The following is a 19,747-nucleotide window of genomic DNA, read 5'->3' on the forward strand; positions in this document are numbered from 1 at the left end:
AAAATACTGTATTTAACCTCCAAATAAGACCAGAATGGTGCAAAAGATAAAAGCTGGCACCTTGTTAAGACCACCCTTATCTCCACCCGTACCACGAGAGACCGCGTTGTCTGTGCCAGGGATTTAATGTAATGCATTAATGCTGTATTAATTGCTGTAGTCCTCTGCCTCACTGCATACACGCTCAGCCATCCATTTGCTCACTCCCGGATTGGTTTTAGGAAGAACAATGGAGTGGACTCCTTTTATGTAGTCGGTCTCATAAGCTTTTTATGTGTGTTAGGGTGACTTGCTGTTTGAGAAGCTTATGGCTGAGCGAAGGAAGATGTTACTAATGAATGCATGTATTTTTCAGAGCTGCATATATGGAGTGGGGGTAGGGTGTGGGGTTGAGATGTAGCCGGCCAGCATAAACAGAGCTGGTAGCTTACAGTAGGCTCTTTGGTCTTAGTAATTGAATAATGAGATTCCTTAGATGAAGATAAAAGGTTTAGAGGTAATTACTGCAGTCTAAATTCTCCCACCCTGCAGCCTTGAGAGTGTGCGTCTCTATGTATGCCTGTTCCTGAGGGATGTTGTATGCACTTTGATTTTTACTGTTTTATTTGTCTGGAGGCACATCGTAATATTTATGATTTAAAAAGGAGGTGAAAACAATGCAGAAGCTTAAATGTAGTCAAGAAAATGTAGTTTAAGACAAGGTGGACAAATAAAATGACAGTAACAGAGACCCTGAGGGAAGTAAAACGCTTTGTGGAGGTGGCTGCAAAGCAAAACAGAAATCTTCCATGTATACAAGCTGCACTTGTGAATCTAATAAGGCGGGGAAACAGTGATGGCTGGAGGGTTGAGAGCTTTTGTTCTTGATGTTTTGAGCAGCTCATCACAGTGCATCGATACCTGTCTGTTAATTTTCTGTAGATGACCATTACTCTGTACTTAATGATCCCAAATAAGTCACTTTGAATAAGGTAACCTATCCAGATTAAAAAATGCTTTCAGAGCGTGTTAAGAATACGGTATCTCAAAGATCCCAAGATGTTTACAGAGTCAAAAACAATTACAAAGTTTGTTTAAGTCTTTTTAAGTCCATCATTATTGACATGTAGGGTGTGTGAGGCTCTCCACAGGAGTGTGTTTGGTTAGCTAAGGCTTAGAAGACAAGCCTATCACTGGCCTTGAGGGAGAGGTAGGGTTTTATTTTGCAGTAGTCAAAAATAGGCTTTTGAAGTGTGAATCCTTGAGAATATTATACAAAACGATGTCATTTAACACCTTATTATGTTGACATTTTGGATGCAGTTATGTTCTCTAAACACTTTTCTAATGTTAGGTGTCATGGGTGTAAGCAAGGTTTTAGAATTTGGTAGGAACTGGAAGATTAAGTCCTACCAATATCCACCGACTGTTGCCTCTAGCAATAATTTGAATCAGAGACAGCATATACAACTGTTTTTATTCGTAATTGTTAACAGGTCTCGTTCTCTGCTATGAATCCCACCTAACACGTGAGAGGCTGTAGGGTTAGGTTTATGCGCAAAGATACTGAGCAAATTGTATCCTATACCAATTTAGGACATATCGGTACTGTGCTCTTCAGAGAGTTAATTATATTTCAAGTATTGCTTGAAATAGGAACATTGTCTCTGGACATTTTGAGCAATTTTCATTTGAAGTGGTAAATTTCATATCCCAAGTCAGGTCTGATTACGAGCATGCTGCTGTTCAACAAGGTTGTGCAACATGAATCTGTCCCTTGTATGAGAGGTCATTGGGGACTTGTACTATAACAGCATCTTTTGAAAGAGGATATTCAGCCGTAATGACCAGAAGTATGTTGCGTCCCAGCATGCTGTCATGTGCCAGGACAGGACGTGGTGTTTTGGTCGAGAGGACATTCTTGCAACTTAAACAAACTTCAGCAAAATGAAAATCAGGTTTAAGGAGGAGATCCAGCATGTATCGCAGAGCTACAAGTGCTACGTAAATGGGATTCTCAGGGATTCATCTAAAAACAGCCTTTGCACTAAACGATTTCTACGGGGTAGACCTTTTGATCGTAGCACATAAATGTAACAAATATCAACCCAATGATCCCTCAGCTTGAAGAAAAAAATTACTTAATCAGCTCCTAATGCTTTTAGTTCTGTTTCTTAATATTATTTTGAACTTGCTGTTAGTTTGTATAGATGCAATTTTCTGTTTGCTCTCCAGGTGTGTCTAATAGCCATTAGCCAATAGTCAGCATCATGTGAGTTGTATTTGTAACAGTTACTCTGTGTGCAGTGGGATGTGCAGGAAAGAGCGCGTGCTTGCTGTGTCCTGTGTTTCATGTCAATATAGAAGGGACTGAGGCAGAAAGGGGAGAGCGGAGAGAATGCCATGGGCATCACTCTGAAGCCTCGGGATTTCATTTTTCTACACTAGAGGAGGGAGGGTGGGGAGCATGAGAAAGAGGTGGTGAACAAGATGGAGTGCAAGAAAGAGGCCGATCAGGCAGAAAATGTCATCGGCTCGTGAATAGAAAAAGAGGATGACTGCACTGATATTCAACACCATCTCTGGACCCAGACAGTGATAGCAAGAAATAGGGAGGGAGAGATAAAGACAGATGGAGGGGGGAGAGAGATGGAGATTTCTATCATGTGAGAGGGAGGGGAGTAATAGCAAGGTGAAGGGAGGGAGCAGGAGCACTGACAACACTGATAGCGGCGCCAGAGGCAAGGAGGGACTAAACGGGAGAGGGAGTGGAAAGAAGGAGAGCAGCACAACAGCCTGAATAGAGTGCTGTGTTGAATAACAGTTGAAGGAGGACAAAGAGAAGAGATCTGCCACAGACGCAGAAAAACATCAGCAAAAAGAAGAAAAAAGAACGCAAATGAAGAAGTCACAAAGGACAGAAGCAAAGGGAAGGTCTGGCTGTGTTTTCCTTGCTAGGAGCTGCAAGTTAAGTGCGTTGTGAGTCCTTGCACACAGTCCTTGTTTGCGGGCTTGTGTCCGGACGAAGGCAGATGATGACAGAACACCTGTTATTCTGAGATGGCAGATTGTAACAGTTTCTAGCTTGCACGTGTTGGACCGTCTCTGCAGCATTTTGCATACCTGCACAGTGTTTGACCTTCCTTAGTCAGCACGCAGAGAGCGACTGCAGAGAGGAAAAAAGCAAGAAAGGAGAGGGAGGAGAGAAGGAACGTCTGCTAAGAAAAACACACAGGAAGAGGGAGAGTGTGTTAAAACGGAGTAGCAGCCGAGGGAGTTGTTGGATTTTGATTAGTGTGCGTGTGCAGTCTGCACAATTCCTATAATGTCAGACCTGTTCTTTACTGCATGGGGCTCTTCTGGCAGTACAGAGGTAGCCTAAGGATTGGATTTTTCCCAGGAAGCTTGGATCCTTAATCAGCTACTGCTACTCAAACCTGGGTGCCACCCACACTGTTTGATTGGGCTCCAGGACTTAACTGAAGTGGATTTTTTTAATGAAATGTTTATTTGCATTATTAAATGCACCTTCAAATGTTAGTGCTTTAAACCCACTGGAGCAATGGATATGGCAGACAATCTGCAAGGATGCTCTGCCCGTGTTCCCAGAGTCGGAGACCTTAAAACGGGGGAGGTTAGAACGGGAGAGGGGGTAAGAATGGTGGAGAGAGACACCCCACTGAGGCTGTCACCTTTCCGTATGCTTCGAGTGCTCGACTCATGCCGGCCTCCAGGAAACCGCATTGGTGAGTCTCATCACTGTCATCTTCTTCAAGAAGTTCATCTACATCCTGACTTTATCCACTGATCAGATTGTTGTTACAATATAGAGTTTGGATTTAGGTAGAAGGCACATTTTTGTGGCAAACATCAATACATGCTGTCTGTATACTTTTATTTGACTTTGTAGGACATTAATGTTAGTAGCTCGATCAAGCATGTTCCAGGTTTTTACTTTATACTTAGACACAGATTTATGCAAGTAGAATCTGTTCATCATACATGTTTGAACATCTTTAACCTATTACTGTGAAAATATGATTTGCTTTGCGTGCCTGCTTAACTTGCAACATGTTGGCCCCAAGCAACATGCTTATCTACAGGGATTCTATGAGCTCCTTAGAGAAGTGAAGAGTTCGACAAGTTCTTCTTTTGAATTTTTATTCATTTACTTGTCAGCACAATGACTGCAGTATCTTTGTTCGTGCTGCTCAGGACAAATTCAAAAAGCACGATGTCCTGTGCTTTAAAAGGAGTTTGAGAACTCTTCGCCTGAGAGCATGAAAGAGAAGTGAAAGGATTCAGTTCAAAGCCTAAGCCTGTGGTATTATTATTATTGGGTAATGTGGATGTGGACGGTGGCTACGAATACTGCCTGTTCCCCCCTTGAGCAATGTACTGAATTCAATGTGTGGCTTTGCCGAGTGAGGGCTTATGTGAAAAAATCCCAATATTTTTGCTATTCCATGAAGTCTTCCTTTACTTCTTTTGATATTCTTTCCCCTGGATTTTTCTTTATTTTTGACGTGTTGCTATCATGTGCTGGAGATGGATTTTCAACTAAGTAGTATTTGCAGAGCAGAGTGAAGTAAGGATACTCCTAAAAGTAGCCCACTCCCTCCTCTAGACAAACTAGCAGGGAGTCAGCAACCCTAACTAGGCCAGCTTGGCTCCATGTGGGGAGGCAGTGGTAGCTTGTGACATTTACTGTCTGCTCTTAGGCGTCTATGGGAAAAGAAGAGAAAGAAACTGCAGAAGACTGAAAGAAATGTGACTAAGAGGAATGTTTAGGACAGAAAGTGTGAAGAATGTAACATAATGGTGTGATATTGGAATTTTACTTCCCTGGTCAGATCATCCTGTTTCATCTACCCACATCTGCTTGACTGTTTACATAAACACACAAGATCGGGACCTCTCAGAAAGTGAGAAAGACATGTGATACTCATGATGAGTGATGCTTACTCATCATGAGCGTGTGGTTGTGCGTGTATCTGTCAGTAGATATCCCGGATCAGTTTCTCCAGCCTGTGGTGTCAGTTACCTTCAGTGTAATGTTTCACCATCTTGGTTGTGAGGGTTAATTCCTGATTCCTGATGCGACAAAAGACATTTTCTTACAAAGGTATATCCATTCCCTGTATCCTTGTGCCTGTCTTTGAGGCTGCGCACTATACATCAGACTTGGAGGCCCACTAGATGCCTACATTTCAGCAATAGCTGTCTAGATATTGTGTCTAGGTCATGCAACATTATGGCTGTTTGTCTCTGTTCCACCACCTCATCACTGTAGGAGGTCAGGTTAACAAGCCTTTAGAACTTTTATAGAACCTGAAAATTAAATTTAAACTCTCGAGAGCAAGAATCACTGTGTAATTGACTTACAGAAGGTATAATTTCACACTATAGGTATCATTCAGCTTTTAGGTTAATGGGAAACTACAGAGTCAGAGGATTATTTTTAACGCTATGCCCTCTTATTAATTAGATAAAGACTGAATACAGACCAATTTAAACCAGTTTTAGAAGTACTTATCTGTGCTTTTTTCTATGTATTCCATCTTTTCAAATATGTTTTGGTCCAGAGACCAGCCCGTTTCAAATCCTAATTACATGAAGAAGAGCCTAGAATAAGCCTCAGATGTTTCACAGCTGACAGACAGCACACTGTAATAAATAGCTTTACCTAACCGGCCCTCAGTTGTTAAATCCCACAACTGAGGTGTTGCAGTCACTCTGGGGACTCATTTTTCTTTCCACTTCACCAGCTCTTCCAACCAAAACCATCCACCCCACTATCTCCTAATCTTCCCTCGATCTGTCTGTCCTCTGCTGTTGGGAGCTGATGTTTTATGGGTAAACGGTACATGATTGTAAGGTGTGAGCTTTTAACTGCACTCAGCCTACTTCAGTTTCATGAAAAAAGTTCTCTTCACCAAAACAAACACCAGGGAGACCCCCCCCCCCACACACACGCGTACTGTGTGTGCTGTACATGACCCAGACAAAGAGAGAGAGCCCTCCACCCTTCCCCCACATTTACTCACAAACTCACACATCACTGAAGTAGACAGTCCTGTCTGCTGCACCGTGACTCATTAATCAGATGGATTCTGGGGCACATGAAGGTGTGTGGTGGTGGTGGGGGGTTGGCACGCAGAGATGGCAGCTCCTATTGCACGCAGGCTAATATTGATCTCGTACTTACTCATCTTACCAATACCATTTTATACACTTGTTTTACACCCCTGTGTGGCTGGTGGTATGATTCATCATTTGGGGGTTGGGGTCCTACTGTGTCATTCACATAATGGGTGCGTGAAATTTAAGACAGATGTTTTGTTTTCTTCTGACCCCATAGAGAGAGTAGTGAAATGAAATATGGTGTCATTAAACACAATCTAAAAACCTGCGCTTAGGTATTTATGTCAAGGGACACCCCTTTAGCCTAGTGGGTAGGACATGCCGCCCTTGTACCAAAGGCATGTCGCATCTCCTCTCTCTCCCTGTTTTACTGTCTTTTTCTAAGACATAAATCCCTGAAAAAAGTCTCAAGTCTTTGCACGTTTGTGTTTCACAGGCATTGTCCATGAAAATGTGAAGATGGGTTCAGATGGGGAGAGTGACCAAGCATCCGGGACGTCCTCTGATGAGGTTCAGAGTCCAGTGAGGGTCCGTATGAGGAACAATCACCATCGGCGCATCTCTAATGAGGTATGATGATCTGGGACACGCCCACACACAAACACACACATACCTTTAGCCCAGGCGTACTGTACTCTTTGAACAAGAGGGAAAATGCACCTGCACTCAACATTATTAATTGAAATTCAGTAGTGATGCCAAAGACTGTCTGAAATCATTCACTCCTTCACTATTCACCTCACAATATTAAGTAGATTTTATGTAGGAAACCATACCTTGTGGCTGATTTTAGAACTAAAATGATAAATTGGACAGGCCCAAATATCAGGATTGGCCTGTTGCTGATATACTGGTACTTTTTTTTGGTTGATAAATGACAAGAAAATACATAAAAAGAAATCCCAAGTTAGAAATTAGGCAAAGAAAGAGAACAATTTTCTGTCTGTGCTGTATGTAAAACCTAAATAAATAGGAAGAGGACATTTCTTATTTTTTGTTACTTTACACTTAGACCTTAGAAATAAGACCATTCCTTTGTCTTATTTCCTTGCATGTACACTTCTCAGTGGTAGCTGTCTCTCAGTTAGTATACACTATACACAGTGTATTATATGATAGACTGTATAAAGTGAATAGTGAACACGTGGCATTTATGTGGTACATTTAAAGGGATCTCTTATTCACCCCATATTTTTAACCTTAGACTTGTTCAAAATAAGTATTATTTTACTTGGAAGAGCTGTTGTCTTAGCTCCCTTTCCACTCCTGTTAACATAACTCCTTTCTCCTGATTGGCTGCCCCTTGCAAACAGTTTTGAACAGCAGATCTTTCCTCTGTGTCCAAAATGACCGCATCACTTACATCTCACTTACTATCATACAAATCATACAAGTGTATTTAGAGCCTTTGATTCATAGGAAATAACACACACACACACACACACACACACATCCGTAATTACTATATCTATATATGTATATATATGTGTATATATATATATATATATATATATATATATATATATATATATATATATATATATATATATGTATATTAGGGGTGCAACGATACTCGATATTGAACCGTTCGATACAGTGCTTTCGGTTCGGTACTCATATGTATCGAACGATACAAAATTTTTAATTTATTTTATCAACTTTTCTTCTGACGATGTTGTCTGTGTTGAGCGCTCAGTGGATCTGCGTTCGACTACTCCGCCTAGGCTGCACTGTCGAGCGCAGATCCACTGAGCGCAGCGCAAGCTAGCAAGACAGAAGCTAAGCTCGTTGCAACATGGCAAATTGAACCTCCCCCACCCTAATTCAGATCTGGCGTTTGGAACTATTTTGGTTTTCATGTGACGTATGACCCTGAAGGTAAGCGCGTCATGGACTAAAGTAAAACAGTATGTTGGATGTGCCACGCAATGCTCAATTACATGGGTGGGAACTACTGCGTTAGCGCAGTTTGTTTGTTAACGTGTTAACGTGTTGACACCGTCCAGCCCCACGCACGGGCGATCCGCGGTAGCTCGTTAATGGAGATTTGCCGTGTTGTGCCGTTAACGTAATTTCAGATTAACGCTGACAGCACTAGTGGGAACACAACGAATATGACTGCACATTTACGCCGACATCATCCTAGTGCAAAGACAATTGGAAGCAGACAAACACAACAAGCATGCATGCTACAAACTTTACCCGAGTCATTTAGACAGCCGTTAGCACAGGATTCTCCTTATGGGGACCTGATATGTTTAATATGCTGCTGAGAATATAGCCCAGAAGAAGCGTATAGTATAGCTTTTATTTTGGAAAGAGCCATTTCTCTGTAATAAACTCTCTTTTCCAAAGATGAGTGATTTCTCGATCAGATAGATTTATTATTTTATCCCTTTGTTGTTTCAGCAACAGTAAATTTAAAAACTGTACCTTTGAGTTAAAATATATATTTATAATTTTAATAAATGACAAATTAAAAAAGCATGAACATTTTTTTGTATCGAAAAAATATCAAACCGTGACACCAAAGTATCGAACCGAACCGTGAATTTTGTGTATCGTTGCACCCCTAAAAAAAAAAAAATATATATATATATATATATATATATATATATACATATATATACATATTGTATGTGTGTTAAGTATTTGTATACTGTATGTATACAGTGACCTCAATATTTTAAATTTTGAACATCTATTATTGCAACTGTACATTCATGAGAGAAAAATATAACAGGCTCTTTTTATTTTCACTAACTTGTGTGTATATGCGAGTGCACCTGTGCTATCTGACAGATAGTGTTGCTGTTTGCTGCTGAATTTCTGAGTGCCGTCATGTCTCGGTCAGGCTGCGTGTGTCCGTTTGAAGGAGCTGCAGAGTGTTGAGCACAGCAGTATTACGGGAAATGCCTCTAGATACAGAGCCTCTCACTGCTGTGAGCAGTGGATGGGACTAATTTAGACCATGTTTACGAGAGAGAGAGAGAGAGAGAGAGAGAGAAGGAGATGGATTGGCAGTGTGGGAGAGGAAAATGTTGGGGTGAGAGTAATTACGGATGTCGGTGTAATTATTGCAATGACAAAGGGAGATCCAAGGGAATAGGGCTCAGGAGATGATAAGAGAGAAAGTAAAGAAGAGATGGAGGACACAATGATGGCAGGAGAGAACAAAAAAACAATGTTTTCTCTGTGCCACCCCCTCCATTCACCCCTTCCCCCCATCTGCCTTTCTCCCCTCAGGAATCTGTCTATTCCTCTTTTCCTCTGCTCCTGCATCCCCCTCCTCCAACCCTTTCCCCCCCACTCCTTTTCCTAAGTATGTGGATGGCACTCTACCACAGTGCCAGCCCTCTCTCACTCTATTTCTCTCTCTCTCTCTCAGTGTGTGCAGTCATGTATCAGGTTAGAGACATGCATCGTTGAAAGCGCATGTGTGTGAGTGCATAGAAAAACACATTTAAGGAGGACAATGAGGGAGCTACTAGAGCTGTTCTGCATTGTGAGTACGGGGGCACACATGTTTTGTTTTGTATTTAGATCTTTATTCAGTCTCTACCAGTGAATAAGAGGGCAGGAGTGGCTGTGTTTGTGAACTTTTGTCTATTGTTACGCCTTTGAAAGACAGTGTGGACAGTGAATTTTGTGTGAAAGACTTTTGTTGTGATCACGAGGTGTCACTTTCATTATAAATTGCATAAAATATCAAATGTTTTGCTTGATGAAATTTGCAGTCATTTGTATTTGTATTTCTAACACTATATATGGTGTTGTAGTGCTTACACGTATTCGTCTCTTTTATGATTCCAATTTTAAGTTGAGCTTGCAAATGTGCTAACTACAGCTAGGAGACATTTCTGTGCAAGCGACTGTGGCTCACATTTACATTGTCTCACATATACTGCTAAAACATGCAGAGCGTTGCTTTAGGATTCGTCAATTGTCGCCATCCATATAGTTTATATATACTTTTTTCATGTGACATGCATGTTGTGATGTCAGCCAGTCAGCTCAGATAAAACTATTAAAGGCATACAGTCCCTCTACCTCTCATCTTCAGGCATATACACATTTTAATATCCTCCTATTGCACGGTTACATGTAAACAAACGTATCACTACATATTCACACTGAGGACACACACTTGAGGGGTGTTTTGACTGGGTCACCTAACTACTGCTGCCATGGAAACAATGTGTGATTGGCACCTTGCCGGTGATCATGTCACAGAAATTTGCATTCCAGCAAAGACTGGAAGGTGAAAGTTCTTCCAGTGGCTAGAAGCTGTTAATAACACTGACTCAAATATATGATGATGTTTAATTCCTAAAATTGTGTCTAAAATGTGATCGTCTAAAGCTAAACACTTCCAGAGGGAGAGGCTGCACTTAGCAATTGAAGTCAAAAAGAACTACAACATGAATTAATTAGCAAAAAAAGTAAAAGATAAAAATATCAAGCGTGCTTTTATTTTGAAAGAAATGCAGATCAGCCTGGAGCCTATCCCAGTTGTCATTCATCTTGAAGACAGACACTCATTTGCATTTACATTCACACCTATCTTCAATTTAGACCCCACTACTGGCATGTCTTTGGTCTGTGGGAGGAAGCCGGAGTACCCGGAGAGAACCCAAGCAGACATGGGGAAAACATGCAAACTCAATGCTAATAGTGCATTATGAAAATGTAGCCAAAACTAGCCAGTAACTAGCTGGAATTTAACCTGATCATGTGGTGGTCTTGCACTGGCGTCTTATTCAGCCATAGCGAGCATAGGTGTTATCCACATCATCATTCATCAGTCATTCACAGCAGCAGATGGCACCTGTTAACCAAAGGTCTGCTCTCATTTGACAAACTCGCAGCCAGGAGAGACAGATGGAGCAAGCTGCTTGTGAGTAGACAAGCAACCAATAATATTTAAAAAGAAAAAAAGCTTTGATTTGATACCAGATCATAATGATTAATTAAGGTGAAGTAATAACAAGCTGATAAATGATGAGGGAACGAGATTTATTTAATGCGCATTTGTACATCTTTTTTTGTGACATATCATACCAAACCACATTTAAAAGGTACTGAATATCCTGAATATTTCAGGACTAATGTCTTTATAGTATAATTGGTTTTTAATATTGAAAATCATGTTTCAGTTTCTTCATGTCTCCTTTTGTTTATTTGTTCTTCTCTTTTAGGACATAAACAAACGTTTGTCTCTCCCAGCTGATATCAGGCTACCAGAGGGCTACTTGGAGAAGTTTGCCATGAACAGCCCGCCCTTTGACAAACCCATGAGCCGCAGGCTACGACGCGCATCATTGGTCAGTAATTAATTTATCTGTGTGCACATTTGCATCTATATATATGTGTGCAAAGCAGTTGAAGCTAGTCTCTGATGTCACTTTGTCATTTTATCTGGGTGTGTGCTTGCCCTTTTTCATGCTGCTTTGTGTAGAAACAAAAGTAATGTAAGCTTTCAATGCCATTGTACACTACTTAAATGCTTGACCAGGGCCATTATTGTCTAAAACGCACACACAGAGCAACGACACAAACATAGACTCACTTTAAACACACACTGGGGTATGCTATAGTGCTTACAATGCCTCAGTAGGGGCATGAATGATAGATTCTGAATTATGCATACAGGCCAAGAGCATTATGGGTATGAATTGGGGTCTGGCAGTGAGAGGAGGGGTTGTTCGGGAAAGAAATAGGCTTGTATTCATGAATATGCAGCATGTCCTTTAATTGTTGAAGTACCCCTGCTCTGTCACTTGGTTTTTATTTTGGTCACACTTTTTTTCCAAATTACTGTTTTGTTTCTGCCATCGCTCCAACTTTCAAGTTTCCTATTATACATTACTGTGCGGTGCCCTTTGTTTCACTCCACCCACATGCTTGCTTAGTTTTAAAGGGAATTCAGTGTACTTAGTCAATGCATTACATTAAACAAGATTACTGAAAGCCTGATATTCTTTGGGAAAATATGAAGGACTCATCCTCCATCAACCGTTTTTGCTGTTATTATCAAACAGGTCCATTTGCCCGCCTCAGTCTCTCTGCTTGAAGCAACTTAATGACGTAGCTTTTCTGCAGGAGGCTCACAGACTTGAAAGCAAAGAGTCTCTGAGGGGAAGTATATGGTGTAAGGGTGGAGCAGAAGAAGAGGATAGTCATATATATTAGATGTATAGTGTGCGTTTTCTTGGGTTTGCCCAGCTGTGTGGAGCTGTGTATTGTTGGAGTTGTTGTATGTGTGTGATGTAATAGATCAATCAATAATTCAGCAGAAGTGTCAGTCTCATCTGCTGCAGCTCCTCTCCTGACTGGGATTACACCCCAGGACACCTTGGGATGAGCTAGAGAGCACGGAAGAGAAAGGGAAATGTACAAAAGGAGATGAAAAGAGAGGACTAAAAGGGCTTGAATGATAAGGTGTCAGGTTTAAAAAGGGCATGGATAACTGAAAAATGCTAAGCAAATGTAAGTAAAGACAAATGGAAACATTAGTGCCACTCTGTAGCTGGATTTAGGTTTTATACCAGGAAAACAAGGTTTTGATTGATCCTGAGCACTCTGCCGAGCTTGCAGCCCGTGTATTCAGAAGATGCATCACAGCCAGACTGTTTTTGTTCTATTAGTCCTGGTCGTTCCTTTATATAGGGTAATGCATCCATGCAAAAGTGTGTTTTTGACCGTGCAGTAGTCTGAACATGGTTTGCACAGTATGTACGGTATTTAATTGCTTTGAATTTGTGCTATGAAATGAATTAGCCTGCAGAAATTCCTCATTCACTGCTCATCTGCTCCTGAAATAGTTTAAGTACATTTAAAAGGAGCTAAAGATGTTTAAAATAAATGGTTTCACAAGAGATTTAAGTTTAACTAGAGATTATCTAGTGAAGGAATCCCATTGGCTGCGATGACCCATGGGTACTCAATGGTATGACATGAGTCCTGAGTGCTTGTGGATTTTACCACACCTTTCTTGGTTCTCAGCCTTTATTTTTACTGTGGAGTTGTGATGCTATCAAGTCAAAATTTGTCCACAGACAGGCAAACAAACACCTCCCAAATTGCTTAAAAAATTCCTTTGTGGTATTTCCTGTTGCAACAAGCAATACCAGTTATCCTGTTATGTTTGGGAAAAAATGTTTCTGAGAAAACTGATGTAATAGCCTTGGGGCTGCCTGTGCGCTTGTCATATGTTACGGTAATGTAGATCATGTTTCCGGTATTCCATCGCAGACTCTGAAATCACGTGTTTTGAGCGTCGAATTGTTGCCAGTGTAATGCAAGTGAAGTCGGTATCAGTTTTCGCTCATGGCTGTTGCACATTGGTAATCAATTATTCACAGGAGTCCAGTGAAACTCCGTGTTCCATGGCACTGAGGAGCGAGATGTCATTTTATCTCGAAGCACAACACTTAATCATATTATGCAGCACTCACTTCTTTCCACGAACCCGTTCAACCTTACAGCAACAGAACACTGAGCTAAAAAAAACTTCAATGCCTATTATTATGTCCCTCTCTCTTTGCTTATGTTATGTTTTCATTGTAAGTCACATATGATGCAACTGTCAACTGATGAAAGCCAAAAGGACTGCTAAGTATTGTGCAGTCCTTCGGTTTTCTTTTTTGTTGCTGTTGGCAGGTTTACATGAACATGGTGACAGTGCAAGTTGGTTTATTGGCCGATTGATTATAGTTCTGAGGAAGCTTCGTGTTAATGAATGGCCTCGTCTTTCTTCCCACCTCTCATTTCCTGCCACCTCGTCTCTTCTCAGAAGGCTATCATTTTAGCTTTCCCACTGAATACTATAAATCCACCCTCGCTCTCAAACTTAAGCTTTCTTCTAGGTAGCACATAAAGAAACTGTAATTACAAATGAAATATGGATAATTCGTTTGATTTCTTTGTCAATAAATATCTTCTTGCAGACATTTCACATCCTGCATTTTTTTGTACTATGAGTTCATCAGCCTGTGTTGCCCTGCAGCCTGAGACAAGACACTTACACTCACATATTGTTTGGTTTTATCTTACTTCAGTTTTGTCACTAAAACTTGGCCTGACCTAGTTCTGCTGAGTAAGCTCGCTAGAGCGTTGGGAATGAAATGAACCTATTGCCATCAAAAGCATACGCAGGCGCACAAGCTCACACTTATGAAAAACATGGTAAGGCAGTCGGAGAGCGCTGCTGCACACCGGTAGCAGAGAGGTGCGCCTTTCTGTGTGCACGCACTCCTTCACGAGGCAAGATTTATTAAATGATTGTTATTATAGGGGTTAGCTCTGGGGGAGGTGGCAATAACGTCTTTGTGTGTGGGTGTTTTTTTTGTGTTAGATTTACGTTTAAGCATAAAGTGTGTCTAAGTGTATGTATTATAAAGTACACGCCCCTGCTTTACATAAAAGCTCATATATCTACTCTGATTGATGTTTTTCTTTCATCTTTTTTGTGAGTTTGAGGGGTGAAATTGACCTGTAACAAATAAAAGCACTGATTTAAATACACAAATAAGAATGTGTCAGTTAATTAACAACTTCTGCACATTTAAACGCCTGCTTACCCATGTCCACACTGACTTGTCTCAGTGTGTAAGCATGCCATCTTGTATCCGAGCTTATTCAGATGTGTTTTTTCTAGGCATGCCTTTAAAGACATCACATGCTTCAACAGCTAACTTGGTCACCGGAGACCCTCCCCCTCCCTCGCACACGCGTACATGCATTGGCCTGGGACTTTGTACGATTGTCACGATGGGACAGACTAAATTAAGAGGGTTGTGTGTGTTCATTATAATGAATGTAAAGGAAACGCCACACATTTAGACAAATTATTGAGGAAAAGTGAGAAACAAGTGACAGGGATAAACCCTGACAGACCTGTGGGCATCACAGCTTTATATAGCGACATCCATCCATAATTCATGACTTCAAACCCCAGGAGCCACATACATTATACAGCTAATCATGTGTAACTGAGCTCAGGTTTATTTCAGTTATCACTCTGCAGTGTTTACCTTCCACATCTTTATAGTCTATAAAAATGTTTAGATATAAAAACGTAGTTGCATATTTGATTATCTTTGCTACACTGACACCTTGTGGCCAAAAAGTATATGTGCATCTGTAAATTACGTCACACCTTACCAGTAATGACAGTTAAAGAGCCTTTGAAGAGATGCAGGTTTCTAGATAAATGTTGATATTTTTGTCCTTTTCCTTTTGAAAATATTATGTCTGCAGACTGTTGTTCAAGATGAATCACACTCAAAAATACAGAATAATCCTAAAAATTGCTCAAGCAGCCCTGTAATTTGTACACATTACAGGATAAAAAAAAGGCCTGGTGACTCAGAAACCTGCAATTGTCGGAGAGATTTCAAAAGTAGTGAGGCTGACAGTTAAATTAAGTATGATGCAGTATTCGATCAGGCTGTGCAAAAGCAAGATTTGACCTGTCATTGCCAGCCTCCTCAAACGCCTTCTCTCTGTCCTCCACAGTCTGAGATCGGCTTTGGGAAACTTGAAACCTACATCAAACTGGACAAACTAGGAGAGGTGAGGTCAATAAAGAGCCACCAGCAGAAGCAACACAATGCAAACAAAGTGTTCATCCACTGTATTTTACTCATTCATTTACTGTTTTTGTTTACATCTCTGCAGGGGACCTATGCGACAGTATTTAAGGGGCGAAGTAAGTTAACAGATAACTTGGTCGCCCTGAAAGAGATCCGCCTAGAGCACGAGGAGGGCGCGCCCTGCACCGCTATCCGAGAAGGTACTGAACAACAGTTGTGATTTGGAAGCACACACCTCCAACGTCAACATGGCACACTTGTACATACAGACAAAAACTTGACAAAGTGTCTTGTAGCGCCGCGGGCTGTGACTGAAGTATGAGCCGTGTTACGTCTCACAACTTGTCTCTGTTTGACTGACAGTGTCTAATCTGTCTTCTCCTCCAGTGTCTCTACTGAAAGACTTGAAGCACGCCAATATTGTCACTCTCCATGACATTATCCACACTGACAAGTGCCTAACACTCGTGTTTGAGTATCTGGTGAGTGTCACTTTGTTTTTAATGTGTGAGTTACATGAAACCAGAAACTACAGATAAGCACTTTCTTTCTTTCTCATCAGGAAAAAGACCTGAAGCAATATATGGACGACTGTGGGAGCATCATGAGCGTTCACAATGTTAAGGTAATCTAGAGTATTACAAGCGGTCAGTATTGAAAAATGGAAAATGTGTCTGGTGGCTGATTGTGTTGTTTACATCCTCTTCTCTCCACATCAGATCTTCTTATTTCAGCTTTTAAGAGGTCTGGCGTACTGCCACAGGAGGAAGGTCCTCCATAGAGACCTGAAACCCCAGAACCTGCTCATCAATGAAAAAGGAGAGCTCAAACTGGCAGACTTTGGTATGTCACCTTTGTCATTAACTTAAAGGGCAGATAGTTTTGTATAATATGCTGAAAGTTCCTTTATTGCTTAGTTTTCTAAGGTTCTCACAAGCAAAGATAGGCTCAAAAAACATGTGGCCAAGGATACTTAAACATGTGGACTGGAGGAGGATGGATCACTCCTCCTCCAGTCCACACGTTTAAGTATTTTTACGCAACATGGATCCATCAGAGAGTGAGATAAGTGTGTGTGTGTTTTTAGAACCCAGTAGCCTTTTATATACACCCTAACCCAAACAAGTACGAGTCCCACTAGCAACTCCTAAAGGTCATGCTACTCAAAACAACATAGTTTGGAGTAATTACCCAACACTCCCCTCCTTTGGTAAAAGTTGTAACATGATATTTCATTAATTCCATGTCACTTCATATGGAAGCTAGCTTTATGCATGATCTTTTTTCAGGTATTGTGTATCTTATTTGTGCCTGATACTATTCTGCCTTTCTGTATTTTGATTTTCTGTTCTCCTTAATGTATGTATTCATTATATTTAATGCATTTTTATGCATTTTAAAGGCCCATCTTTGTGCATAGCAAGCTTTGTACTTTATAAAAACAAACAGTAAATATGTAAGGTTAAAAAATTGATCTATGTCATAGAACACAAAACTTTAAAGTTCATCACCTACGACACTGCAAAGTTGAAAAGCTGTTACAGAGTTTGGATAAGACATCTTCTCACAGGTTCACAGGTGGTGGCCCACATTACAAAACTGGATTTTTATGAACTAGTCTCACTATTTAAAATCAGGTTTGGCTCGAGCTAAGTCGGTACCTACGAAGACCTACTCAAATGAAGTTGTGACATTATGGTACCGACCACCAGATGTGCTGCTGGGCTCCACTGAGTACTCTACACCCATTGACATGTGGTGAGTGGACACATTTATCAATACTGCCCATTTTCATTGTTTGTGCAGCTGTCACTTCTGAGGTACCAGCATATTTCAGAGTAGAGTTGTTTCTTTTGTCTTTCATCAGCATTTAAATGCTTTGTATGGATGTTATGACACAAAGATTGTAGAATTTGGTTAAAAAGGTTCTTTTTTCATATTTATGTATAGAATTGGAGAAAGTTAGATTTTTAAAAATCTTTTGCTTTATGCATTAGATAAAAACAACCTCTTTGCAATAGGGGTGGGGGAAAAAATCGATACTGTGTAGTATCGTGATATTTTGTTTGCTAATAATGTATCGATACAGGGACAGCAGAAATCGATATTTTGTTACAAAAAAAGTTTTTGTGCTCTGACTTCAGAGCATGTTGATCCTTTTTCTGAGCAAGAATCCTGACATTCCTTCACTGTCCAAATGTGTTTAACTTTTTTTTGGCAGCAATAAACATGACAGTTTACTAATTTTAATTTAAGACATGTTTTATTTGAATTAAGTTTAAAACTTTTTTATTTAATGTAAAATTATATTTTGTTTTAATTTACTTTCAAATTCTTCAGTTGCTGAAGGAGCTGCACAGTTTTCATAAATTGCATAGTTCAGAATAGCTATAATTGTACCAGATGGTTGCATTCAGTTAAGTTGGACTAGACTGTAATACAAACCGTTCAGTTTGTCAACAATAAAACTGACTGAAATGAGAGAAAGACTGAGTGTGAGACTTTGATATTAGATAAAATGAATATTGATAAAGTTTACCTTTATGTACAGAATCTGAATATTGCAAAATATTTGAAAAAATTGCAATAATATCGTATCGTGCGTTAAGTATTGTGATAATATCGTATCGTGGGATGTATGGTGATTCCCACCTCTACTTTGCAACTCGTTTATAGTTTTACATCCCCTGGCAGCCTGAATCTGCATAATAGATGACTAAAACACTATAATTTTGTACTACTTTATTGTCTTTCTTCCAGGGGTGTGGGCTGCATCTTCTATGAAATGATCACAGGCAGACCTCTCTTCCCTGGATCAACTGTGGAGGATGAGCTTCATCTCATATTCCGCATCCTTGGTGAGACACCAATGGAATGTGGATGAGCATTTGCTTTTATGTGTGCGTGTACACTGTGTGCATGTGTATATTGAATTATGCTCTTTGTCTTCTCCAGGCACTCCCACAGAAGAGACTTGGCCTGGTATCACCACCAGTGAAGAGTTTAAGACATACAATTTTCCCCGCTACCACGCAGAACCCCTTGTGAACCACGCACCCAGGTATAAAGATCTAGTGGAGGCCTGCATGTGCAGATTAAGATTGATTTTCTGGAGGAAAACGTAATGACCATTTGGAAACAGTGGGAACACCAGATTCCTGCGCAGCTTTTGATCTCACTGCCACTCCTCTCGGTTCTTTCCATCCGCTCTTAATTTTTTTCTCTGCTTTCTGTCACACAGGATAGACAATGAAGGTCATGACTTGCTCTCAAAACTCTTACAGGTAAAGAACATAATTAATTACAATTATCTGCTGTTTACAGATCATGTACACCATAATGATTTTGTCTTTATGTGTCCCTAGTTTGAAGCAAAGAAGCGGATATTGGCTGAGGATGCTCTCAAACACTCTTATTTCAAATGTCTTGGAGAACAGGTTCAGACTCTGGCTGACAGTAAGTACATGCATTTGACTTGAATATCCCCATTAATTGCACAAACACTGTCCCACCTAACCTTTGTTACTTGTTTTTCTTTTGTTTTTCTTTTTTAGCTGCATCCATCTTCTCTGTAAAAGGGATTCAACTCCAGAAAGATCCCGGAAAGAGATCCTCAGTCTACCCAGAGTCATGTAAGTGCTCAAGATTTAAAAAAGAAAAGAAGGAAGGGATGAAATGAGAGAAATCAGGAATCCTCGATAAAAGTATGATACAGGATAGGACTTGCTCCCTGTCTTCCTCCTCTTCTCGCTCTTTCTCTAAGTGTTTGCTTTTTGTCGTTTCTCATGCCACTGTGTGGTCTATTACCAGGTTCAGCCTTCACCACACACAGATCCCCCAGTTCCAGTATTAACATCGCACAACGCCATTCACTCAGAAGCAATATTAAATTCACGAATAGTGGAAGCAAATAGCACAATCTAGTTTTATCTGTGACTGACATTAAAGACTTCACATCACTGTGATCTGGTTGCCATGCTAGCGTTAGCATTTAAGTCAGCTTCAAGTACAGCAGTACAGAAACGCTA

The 19,747-nt window shown here is 40.4% G+C and overlaps 1 protein-coding gene across 6 annotated transcripts in view; it reads left to right on the plus strand.

Moving 5' to 3' along the window:
• LOC146363664 (cyclin-dependent kinase 17-like) overlaps positions 1-19,747 on the plus strand; it is a 40,968-nt gene that overhangs the window by 14,769 nt on the left and 6,452 nt on the right. For 5 of the 6 annotated variants that reach the window (XM_084917200.1, XM_084917199.1, XM_084917201.1 and 2 more), the window contains 13 exons: positions 6,560-6,693; positions 11,322-11,447; positions 15,643-15,699; positions 15,805-15,919; positions 16,107-16,201; positions 16,282-16,344; positions 16,439-16,562; positions 17,357-17,477; positions 18,480-18,577; positions 18,675-18,780; positions 18,961-19,003; positions 19,085-19,175; positions 19,274-19,351. In XM_084917200.1, coding sequence (XP_084773326.1) covers positions 6,560-6,693; positions 11,322-11,447; positions 15,643-15,699; positions 15,805-15,919; positions 16,107-16,201; positions 16,282-16,344; positions 16,439-16,562; positions 17,357-17,477; positions 18,480-18,577; positions 18,675-18,780; positions 18,961-19,003; positions 19,085-19,175; positions 19,274-19,351 — 1,251 coding nt within the window. Of the gene's footprint in view, positions 1-2,452; positions 3,726-6,559; positions 6,694-11,321; positions 11,448-15,642; positions 15,700-15,804; positions 15,920-16,106; positions 16,202-16,281; positions 16,345-16,438; positions 16,563-17,356; positions 17,478-18,479; positions 18,578-18,674; positions 18,781-18,960; positions 19,004-19,084; positions 19,176-19,273; positions 19,352-19,747 lie in introns of those variants that run through there. The other variant, XM_084917203.1, reaches the window with a different exon arrangement.

Source organism: Perissodus microlepis, chromosome 20 (assembly GCF_051167445.1).
Source record: "Perissodus microlepis isolate ML-2025 ecotype Zambia chromosome 20, ASM5116744v1, whole genome shotgun sequence".
NCBI lineage: Eukaryota > Metazoa > Chordata > Actinopteri > Cichliformes > Cichlidae > Perissodus > Perissodus microlepis.